At 39.6% G+C, this 11,429-nt stretch overlaps 1 protein-coding gene across 4 annotated transcripts in view; it reads right to left on the bottom strand.

Annotated features, from left to right (window-relative positions):
* Window positions 1-7,768: 7,768 nt before the first annotated feature.
* Window positions 7,769-11,429, bottom strand: part of LOC136104623 (arylsulfatase H-like) — a 42,175-nt gene continuing 38,514 nt past the window's right edge. For 3 of the 4 annotated variants that reach the window (XM_071813267.1, XM_071813259.1, XM_065843739.2), the window contains one exon: window positions 7,769-8,684. In XM_071813267.1, the coding sequence (XP_071669368.1) occupies window positions 8,314-8,684 (371 nt within the window). In that variant the 3' untranslated portion in view covers window positions 7,769-8,313. Of the gene's footprint in view, window positions 8,689-11,429 lie in introns of all 4 variants that reach the window. The other variant, XM_071813269.1, reaches the window with a different exon arrangement.

Here is an 11,429-nt window from a genome sequence, read left to right as displayed (position 1 = left end):
GGTGCTTTATATCAGTTTGTTTACAGTACTTCAAACTGCCATTAACAATAGCATTCTTCTCCTTTAGCATGGTTGCCCCCGATTGCAGGCAGTTTGAGTGCAACTGAACACACAATTGGCACTTGTTTTAGTAAACAGGCCCTCTGAAGATCTTTTAAACAATAGCTGTGTGTGTGGGAGCTAATAAATCTGTGAGTGTAGTTCCAGAAAAATTTACTGATGAGACTCCATTATGTTAAGGATACTTATGGGGGATTGCTTTGTGAATCTGGGTATTTAGACTAATGTCAGCAAGTTTGTTTTAGCAAACAAGGAAAAATAAACACTGAAAAAAAAGAAGCTTGACAGGCATACTAATATGGTAAGAGATTTGACACAGTTATTCATAACAACACTGAATATTAGAAGAAGAATTCTGCAGTGCTGGTGCAGGACTTGAAATATGTTTCAGTCTTAATATGTCATCAATTTTTGTACAGATATACCTAATGAAATAACTTGGGAATTCTGTTTAAAAAGAAATGATGTAATGTTATGCATCAGAGGGGTTGCTGTGGATGCTAGAGGAGAAAAAGGCAGAGTAGAAGGGGAAGAATTTTTGCTTATTTTTTCTCTATCAAAAAGGAAAGGGGTGGGGGCGGGGAGTAACTGGCACAAATAAGGAAACGAACAAACTACTCAAAAGGTCCCTTAAAGGAAGAAAAATGATCTGTGACTATTTTAGAAGTAAATTCTAATATTCGTAATAGTGGATTTCCTTCTACTTTTGTTGGGTATTTCCAATTTTATCTAGTTCTTTATTTCTCATTTATTCTGAGCACTCTCAAAGTGGGAGTCTCTTTGTTGAGTCTGCTGAATTCAAGCTTCCAGTTCAAGTCAGATGTTTAGGGTCTCTGAAGTCAGAGAGAGATGTCCAGAAGATGATTCTTCTCAACTTCTCCATTGATCATAAAGGGACCCTGGGTCACCTGCCTCTCCTGGGTGGGCAACCTTCCCACCTTAACACAGGTGAGTTCTGTCTCTGAGAGTGTGTGACCCAGTGCAGCACTGTATGGAGGTCACAGCAGCTGCAGTGTCACTCTTAGACATGTGGCATTTGATCTGCTGATTTATCCTCATTTCTTAATGAACTCGTGCACATCTGAGAAAGTTCTCTGTTTTATAAGCGTTATTACTGATGTAATTCGAACAGTTTTTGAAGACTATATAAAACTGTAGTCAGCAATGTGAACTCATGCTTCATGCAGCTGTATTTTTTACTGTAATGACTAGATTTTAATGGGCACATTAATTCGATTATGGGAGAAGAACTACTGATGTGAAATCACTAACTGGAAGGTTTTTAAATGGACATATGAATGTAGTAAAAGGAGCTGTCATGGAATACGCTTGAAAGCGCTAATATGTAAAAAGGTACTGAGTGTGGATTATACAATGTTTTGCAAAGAAATGTAGTACGTTAATATAATGGAAATAAAACTGAAATGGAAAGGACACATGAAGTCATGTGCTTATCAGGTGGTGCAGAGTTACAGGTTGTTGATGTTGTGCCAGGAGTATTATTTGTGACTGACTAGTTAGTTTAATGCTTTTTAATTTTATTAAATTGCTTTTGAGACATTAGCACTAACTTCTAAACAGAATTAAGAGGTGTGAGTTCTAATTATTTCTACAGACATACATAATTATAAGCTTTATGATCTCTTGAATTAGCATAACAGTAGCTGGCTTATTGTATTTTGTGGAAAATTACAGCTGTTGTTAAAAGCCCTGCCTGAGTTTTTAGGTGCTGTCTTCACACATAAAAATGCTGAACTAGTTACAAATAATGTAGTGTCGTAGTGGATTTTAGCACAATATTGTTGTCACTGGGGTGTGAGAAGGGACAAGAATCTCATGCGTGAGTCCAGAATTTGCAAGTGCTGTGCTTGGGCCAGCACTCTCTGCTCTCACAGACACTGTTCAGGAATTCCAGGGGGGTGTTATGTGCTGCATGTTGCCATGAACTACAAGGCTGAGGCTTGCTAAGTTGAAACATAACTTGGAAAACAAACCTCAAAATATTCACCTAGAACTTCTTCCATGTTAAAGTGTGGTATGGCCGCAGGTATTTTTAGGGCAAAGCAAGTTAAGAAATATGGGCTTTTCCAGCACGGTTCCTTTTTAACCAAGGCATATTTTTCACTTTGGCAATTTGGAAGGCACTGTAGAGTAATAACCTCAAGGAAATGTAACGTGGAAAAAGTTGCACAGTAAAATGAGAACCATGGAAGATCTTTTAACCACTGGTGTGCATGTGTGTGTGACTATGGGATTCGTCAGTGTTGTTTAAACCCCAGTGACCTGAGAAGCCGCTGTAAGGATTTGGAAATGCCAGACTGTGACCTGTTGCTGCGTGGCAGGCTCTGTGTTTAAAGAGGACAGTTTGTGTTTAAAACAAAACATGCTGATTCTTCTCCTGTCATGTGCTTAAAGTTATTCACAGCTAGACTTAGAGGGTGATTTTATTTACCATACAATTTTATTGGGTTTTCTTCATGTATAAACAGGAGATAGGGTGGGTGTACCACAGGGAAAATTCTTGAAAATTTTAGACATGTGGGTTTATGCACTTTCCTAGTTTATGGGAAAAGGAGATTGTTGTTCTTGAAATATCACTTTGCTTACTGCCTGGTATCTTGCAAGGACCTTTCCAACAGGATTGTTCTTGGGAAATAAGTTTTCTTTGTCTCTCTAGTTCATTCAGCTTGTATCAGTTGTTTGTAAGGCTGATATTTGAAAAAATGCCTTTTTTTTTTTTTTTTTAAACATTGATTTTTCTATCCATCAATGGGAGGCTGGTTTAGTAGGAGGTGGCTTTATATGTTTACATGCTCCTTAAAGTGTCTATTTGTTCAACAGAAACAAGTCTGCAGCATATCCTTTCATTCCTTAATAGCTCTTATTCTGTTGTTTTGCTAATCTAAACTGTTTTGACTCATATGACTTTGAAAATAACATGAGATAGGCCTGTTTTCTTAATTCACATTTCTAATATTTTTACCATTGTGTAAAGGTATTTAGGTCAGTCTATGAAAAAATGTTTCATATATTTGATTCCTCCTCTCCCCCCACCCCCGCTCCAGTTTTCTCTTCATCATTTTGGGGATGTTTGTTTGCTTGTTTTCTATAAATTAGCCCTATATATAAGCTTAAATACATAGCATAGCAGTCAATTCTTAAATAGCCTACAAAAATACATGTCAGTTAATACTGGCCATTGAAATAGTCTGCATTTTCAATCTATTGGTTGCAAAATTCCTCCGCTGAAATTTTGTTCATCCTGAGTTGGCTGGCTCCTAAGTAACAGTTTATTTTGTGTTCGCAGTTAAAAGCAGTGACACTCAAGCAATGCATTGCACTCTGGTATAAACTTTCTACTTGATGTAATAACAGCATACTGTAATCCTAGGAAAGGCAGTTAAAAAATAAACGTTATATATAATTTACTTTAAAACGTTATAAAAACTGTTTGTCAGAAGACTGGCAATGATATACTATGAATACTGGAAAAAAACCCCACAGTTGCAGGCATTTTTTCTGAGTTTCACTTTGACTGTTTTCAGAACCCTTTCAGCTTTGAGAAAGTGGAGTGGGGGAAAAAAAAAAAATAAATTCCAAGAAACCCAGGCTCCAGCTTGTGATTATTTCAATACTTTTCATACTTCGGGATGTTATGATGTAAACTACCTTGGAAAAGTGTTTGTTCCTTTAATAGTACTGTACAAGTTGCTGAACTGTGATAAATATAGGTGATTGTCCTTTAGATGTGTAATATTTGAAACAGGTGATTTGTTTCATTTTAGAGAACTCTGACTTTCAAAGTCTTCTCACAGTATTAAATACTTGGAAAAAAATCTGATGGCATGTGATGGGTGGGTACGTGGTTAATGTTTTGTTTCATCTAAAGATTTATTTTTTAAACCTCCTTAAATTCTTCATCTTTCCAAACCTTTTACTTACAGCTTTTAGACAAATGGCAGAGCAGAAGCCAGGGTCACCTGGAACCTGTAAGATCCCATTTATCTCAGAAATGTAAGAAATGTGGGGTTGGGGCTTTTTTTGTTTGTTTTATTTTGTGGTTGTGTGGCGTTTTTTTTCCCAAAAAAATCTTAGTAATGCAGTAGTATGGTGACTCATAGAAAAACTAGGTATTTAATAAGTTTGATTTTTACAGAATTGTTTAGGTGTAGCACTAGAATCAAAGCTTTCTACAAAAATGCTCCAATATATTGTTCACACTATGTATCTCTGTGTATTTTAAACTACAGTCTGGCAGCAAGCAAAAGTTTTTTGATATTTACTCCGTCTTTTTGGTGATTCATGTAAATGCTTCTCAAATATACTCAGAGTCCCCAGGAATTTCAAGCTGGATAAACTCTGAGCTCCAGTTGCTTTTCTCGGTTTATCTGTTACACAGTAATTTTGCATCCTCAAGCGATGGGATCTTGTGCTCCATGCACTGGCACTCCCCTGGGTCCCAGCAGAGCGCAAGTGACATGTCTGATATTTAAACACAGTGAAGCGAGGTGTCTTAGAAGCTTATTGTGTCACTACCCTGAGACTTGATGATTATTTTGTTGAGTCACTCTAATGCAGTGATTTCAAATGTCATTTGATAATGATCAAATTACTGAGATGGAAGTCAGCTTCATACAACATGCATGTCAAACATTTATACAGTACAGATACAGCTCTTTCAGTAAAACCTAACTTCATTCGTTAGACTAATTCTTCCCTTTCTATGGTGTCTATATTTAACCATGTGTGGGCACATTCTCCTATGGTTAACACTGGATTGAAGATTTGCCAGGTGCTTCAGGTTTTCCCAATGGGTCATTTCATGTGATACTTGCTGCCTTCGTTGAAGGGAGAGACCATGAGAAAATATGGGAGAAAGCATACAATTTAGCTTTTAGTCTTCTATAGATATATCTTTTCAAAATATCATTATAGATGATTTTTCAAGCAAACCTAGGTAAGAGTCTATTTCTTTCAGTATTATTCAAATGCAAACAGTTTTTGTAACAGCTTTTAACCTATTAATGTATTTTATGTGGAAGTGTGCACCAGTATGACTCTTGAGAGCACGCCTGCAGAGAAGGGCTTGGGCGTCCTGGTAGATGAAGAATTGAACATGAACTGATAATGTATGCTTGCAGCCCAGAAGGCAAATTGTATCTTGTGCTGCCATCAAAAGGAATGTAGCCAGCAGATCGAGAGAGGTGATTCTGTCCCTCTGCTCTGCTCTGGTGAGACCCCACGTGGAGTTCTGTGTCTAATTCTGGAACCCTCAGTACAGGAAAGACATGGACCTCTTGGAGAGGGGCCAGAGGAGGCCACAAAAATGATCAGTGGGCTGGAACAGCTCTGCTGTGTGGACAGGCTGAGAGAATTGGGGTTGTTCAGGAGAAGACAAGACTCCAGGGACACCTTATTGCAGCCTTTCAGTACTCAAAAGGAGCCTGTGAGAAAGATGGGGAGAGACTTTTTAGCAGAGCCTGTTATGATAGCACAAGGGGTAATGGTTTTAAACTAAAGGACAGGAGATTCAGAATAGACATGAGGAAGAAATGTTTTACAATGAGGATGGAAAAGCACTGGCCTAGGTTGCCCAGAGAGGTGGTAGTTGCCCCATCCCTTGGAGACATTCCAGACCAGGCTGGATGGGGCTCAGAACAACCTGATCTAGTTCAAGATGTCCCTGCTCATTGCAGGGGGTCAGACTAGATGACCTTTGAAAGTCCCTTCCAATCCTATTCTATGATTCTATAATGTTTGCTTTTATACAGGCTGACTTTTTTCCTGTGAGGTGTAGGGCAGGCGTGAAAGATTGAAATGGTATAAGCCAATCCAAATGCTTTCTGCTCATGTTTCTAGCTCTTAGTCTGGCTTTAAACTTGGGTCAAAAGCATTCACACTATGCTCAGAGATGGAGTTCAGGGTTTTTGCTGATGTATTGGGCTTCCCAGTCTGTCAGTAGGAGGCTGGACCTATGCTTACATGTTGTGTGAGTGCTTGAACACCTTCCCATGCCCTGGTAAACACTCTAATCCTGGCCTAATCTGGGACTGGGAATGTTCTTGTATGTAAACCAGGTGGGGAGGGTAGTTAGATGAAGAGAGAAAAAAGTTATCTTCATGCTTAGCTGACAGTGCAGGTGATGCTGAACCAACTGGCTTGACTCTAGAGAACAGTTTTTGACTTTGTTCCCCACTGAGCAATAAGATTTCTCCTCCATCTCTGAATTGGCCAAACTGGTTTTGAAAATGTGTATCTTTTATGCTCTTTTCTTTCTGTATGAATCCAGTGAAATGCGGCTGCTCTGATTTCAACCCTTGTCAGCCACAGAATAATGACAAATCTTCTGACAAGTTCTTTGCATTTAAATCCACATCAGTATTGCTATCAGGCAGTAAGAACTGTATTTTTAGATACTTCCGTCAAGTCTGACATTGATGTGTCCTATCAGTTCATTGTCAGATTAGCCCTTTGGTTATTCCACATAACTTGCCTGGTGACCTTTTAGAAGAAAGGTAAAACAGAGAAAATAACCTGAAGAAATGTCTGGGCAGCTTTTTGAAGACTTTCATTTGGTGCTGCATCATGGTCACAACCTGTGCTGTTTAGAGCAAAATAACAGTGACTTACCATGTGGGTGGCATACCACATTGGCAGTATGAGTCAGGGGCTTTCTTGAAAACACTGGGAAAGGTGCATGGTCAAGGCACGCACACCCTGCTATCCTGGGGCTGGTGAAAGGGCTGGGATGGGCTACTGCAGCTCAAGAGCTGAGAGAGCAGCACGCTGCTCTGGGATTATCAACTGCCCTGGGCCGCCTTATCTCCTCTGCTTTCTAAAAGGCAAAAAATGACAGACAGATAACCTTGGTATAGAACAGGGCTGTACTGGTGTAGGTCTGTGAGGTGGGTAGCCTTAAGGAAACGGGTCACCCGAAGCACCTGCTGTGCTGCTCTTACTGCACTTTGTGACTTTTAAAATCTTGGTGACCCTTAGCTGTGTGATTGGAGTGAATATATAGTGTTCAGGAAGGCTTAGAAGTTTGAATCTGAGACTCTGGCACATAATCTACTTTTTTAGAAGCAGAAAATGTAGGAACCTTGGCTTAAAAATTGGATTTGACACAGAAACCCTGCAAGAACATGGTTAGGATTATATGTTGAGAGATGAATTTATTTAACCTGAGGGCAGCAAGAGAGGATTAGATATTTTAATTCCCTCTCTTTCCCTAATGACTGTACAGAGTGCTGACACTTGTTTGGCTTGGAGATTACCTGTATACTGAAGTGATTAGTACGTGTGGTGAATTTTTTAACACCTTTTACTGAGAACAAAGTGCTGTCTCACAAAACAAAGCACATTTTTCATGGGGTGTAGTAGCAGTCTCATGATATCAGGAGCATTATCGCTCAAGTGGGACATGAAGTTTATGAAATGGCCTCACAGATCGTGAAATTTGGGACCTATCTGGTCAAGGCAGCTAGGTGATGATTTTCAATGCTCTCTCAAGTAAGATGACTTAACAACATGGAAAATGTATGTCAGTAGGAACTGCTGTGGTTTAGCATTTACAAATAGCCAGATACTTTGCTGCTGCACTTCAGATGATAACGTTAGCGACCTAATTTTTAAAACATACTTGTCAGTTTAGTTTTTCCTCAGAATTCTTACATGATAGGTAAATGAATGCACAGATGAGGCAAAATAATTGCTGTACATTACTAGGTGTTTATTTCTTAGAGGTCAGTGTGTTTTGGTATGTTTCCAAATTAAATATGCAATTGTGCTTTTAAACACAGGAGAGTATTTTTCATCAAAAAGAGAAGGCCTGAATAGACATTCCCTCTTGATTGCAGTCCTGTTGCCTTAACAAGCACATTACTTGTACAAACAGTTGCATTTAAAGTTTGTGCTCTCATAATTCATAATTTACTTGAATTGGAAATCAGCAAGGAAATGAATTTAATTTTATTTATGTGGGGTTTTGATCCAGAATTATGCACTTGAGGGATAAATTATTCAGGTGACTCATAGGTGGAATATGTTGGGAGCTTTTTATGTTTTTGTTTGGTTGGTTTTTTAGCTACAGGCTTATTGAATTTCTGTGGGTAAGGAAAGGTTGAATAAAAATTGTAAATAACGCTCCTTTCAGTTATTCCAGTGTAATTTGACCCACATCTCTGTATGACTGTAGTCTTGTGAATGTGAAAACTATCAGCTTTTTTTAAAGCTACCTGTACTTAGATTTTGTTTTTAAACTATGCTATCTGCTTTGTTGTTTTCTTCATCACACCAACAGAACGGGAATGTGCCACAGCATGGCTGCAGCCATGGCTTCCATATATTATTGTAAGGAGACAGCTGCTGTGGGACCGGAGTCAGCGTCTTGCGATGCTCTTCTACAGCTTCTCTTATTCTCCTTGTTACAGTATCAAACAAGGGCTCAGTGTCAGCTGATAGAGGATTCTCCTCAGAAGGATCTTGCGAGAGATCAAACAGCAGTGGAGGGTCATGATGGCTTACACCATCCCCAAAACATGGGCAAATTCCTCTTCCAAAACAGGCCCCAGAAGCTTCTGGTTGGAATGCTGGAGTAGCATAATGAGCTTTCCATGTGGTTCCACCTGTCTCGAGAAGAAGCACATATGAACAGCTTAATGGCATTAGGAGTCAGGGGAGACCCCTGAAAGATTTGTCATTCCTAGGGCAAGCTTTTGTCATGGTTGTCATGTATGGATGAAAGGCCTTTTGGGAGCTGGCAGCTATTCAGAATGGTTTTTGTCTGGGTCATATACACTGTGCGGGTGGTCAGGAACAATATTTTGGGTGCAGAGGCAGTCTCTGCCACTTTCTTGCATCTCTTTAAAACTCTATATGCCTCTTGTGGGGAAAAATGTAGAATGTAGCCCCTTATTTCTATGTGCAGGTACTTGTAGGTGGTTCTTCTGTTGGCTCCATACATGCGAGCCAAGAAGAGCACCTGGGCAGAAACTGGTCACAGCTTCTTTCCATGCTCGCGTTCCAGCACACTTTCAAATAGGGTAGAAATTGCAGGCTGTCAAAACTGTAAAATCTGGAGCCTAGTTTTTAAGTTAATGTGATGAAGGCAATCAGTTTGCAGCTTTAGAGCTTGTACTTCATCGAGCTCTTGTACTGACCACTGAATAAGTGCAGGTCTGTAATTTCTAGTGGAGAAATGACAAATGATTAGGACTAAATCTGAATGCAGTTCAACAGGAGCTTTTTCCTTCCTTCTCCCTCCTCTTTTTCCCCCATTCCTCACCCTGCATTTAGAAAGCACTACATTGAAGGCAAGAAGGCAGCAATTAGATGTCTGAAAAAGGGAGAGGAGAAGAAAGGGGACATTCAGCACTTGGAGCCGCTTCTGTAATGTATTGAGCACAAGTAGCTGACAACTGCATTGTCCCTTGTGGCATTTTCTTTTTGATTCAATGGAATCAGCTGAACTGTCCTTCCTTCTCTTTTCCCTGGAGCTGCTCTTCGTGACTGGGGGTCTGCAGCTTGATTCTTTTGTCTCTGTCATGTCACTACTGCTAGAACATAATTTGTTAATAAAATTTAAAAACTTCTTAAGAGGTAGGAAGAAACAAATAACAGATAATAAGGCTCAGGTAATCTTTTAGCTTAAATTCTTCAGTTGCTGACTGGTTGGCTATGTATCTATTTCCTCCCCATAGTTTCCACATCCTACCAAGCTACACTTCTGTTCTTCTATGGAGGCATGATGTCTCAATGGTTCTGAAATGTTTTGGCATAATACGTTTAGAAATGTTCAGATTTTAGATACCTGCATTTCTGAAGTTATGAGAGAAAGGATGCAGTAGGTGGATTTCTCAAAGGAAATAGGTTCACTTCCTGCTGGCTAACTAAGGACAGGTATTCCTTAGCTCTGTTTGGGTGTGTGCTTCACTACTGCCTGGGATGTGCTCCAGATCCTTCCACTTTTCCCTGTCTTGTGACTAAAAGAGCATTTGTCTTGTGACAAAAATACAAGCATCTACTGTCATATCAGGATTCCTCAAGCATGGGATTTGGGTCTTACATCTGTGGTCAGGTAGCATAGATATGTGTTAGGAGGAGGTAAACAGGTGGTCCCTAACATTCTGTGATTCTGTGGTATTCGCTGGGACATATGCCTCTGATGAGCTGGCTCTAATCAGAGAGCTACTGTGATTTTGCTGAAATAACCATTTAATAGATAAATACACCATGGACAGGTAGACTTACCTAGCTACACATAGGAATTTGTGACCAATGTTCAGAAAAAACCCCACAAAATAAGTACTTGTTATTTTCCATAAATAGTTCAGCTGAGTTCTTAATAACTTACATACTGTACGGCAGTTCAGAGAAATGAGTGTAGAGTGTCTGAGGAGAATTGTTCTGATTCTGCAAAATTTTAACATTCACGTTTCACAGCTGCAAATAATAACTGGGTTGCAGCGTGGGAGAGAGCCAGGTCCTTGTTAGTTCATTCTGAAGGATACAGTGAGGCTGATTGTAATTAACCTGTGTTGGTGAGCTGAGCAGACAGCTGGCTTACAGCAGGATAAAAGAAAAAAAAAAAAAAGGTAGTAGAAATCAGTGCTGATGAAAACAGCAGGGGTTTCAGTCATCTCTAGGAAGCAAAGAGGGATATGCAATTTGCTACTGAAGTAGCTCTGACAGAATTTGAAGGATGCGTGTGAATTTTAGGGCAACATGTTAATGTAATATCTCCAAGGGAAAGGGAGCCTGCTTCTTCAATCCAAACATCTCTCAAACCCATCTGGTAACAATCAGTCAGTTTAACGAGCAGAAAGAAATGAACTGTCACTAATAAGCCTTATTGTGCTGTGGTAGAGGAAAGGACTGTTTAACATATAGACAAAGGATTCTTCTGGCTTCACTGAAGGGCTTAATTGATGAGTCCTGCTGGGGAGACATCAGGACACAATGGCTTCATATCTAGCCTGTCCAACAGATAGAAGTAAATAGACAATAAATATGTAATATGAATGTGATATACTTGTAAATGAGCTAAAACATACTAAAAAGTCTGTCAGCCCAGTCAGAAGTAATGGCAGCTGGAGCAAAGAATCAGAATTTCTGGCTCAGATTTGAGCCCCATGGTAATACTTGGTTAGCCAGTCCTTCCTATGCAGAACATCGCATTGTTTTCAACCCCCATGTCATGAGCATTTGTGGCTCAATGGGAAGAATTGCAGAAAGGCATGTACAGGAGATATAGCCGTGCTTACGGTTTCATGAGAACACAAACTACACCTTGCATCTGCACTTTGTATCTGTGCTCATGTTACAGGTAGTGTGGGCTCTATTAGAAACTGACCTGTAGAGAAGTACAGTTA

This window comes from Patagioenas fasciata, chromosome 1, assembly GCF_037038585.1.
Source record: "Patagioenas fasciata isolate bPatFas1 chromosome 1, bPatFas1.hap1, whole genome shotgun sequence".
In the NCBI taxonomy this organism is placed as follows: Eukaryota; Metazoa; Chordata; class Aves; order Columbiformes; family Columbidae; genus Patagioenas; species Patagioenas fasciata.
This window is presented reverse-complemented; position numbering and strand designations above follow the sequence as displayed.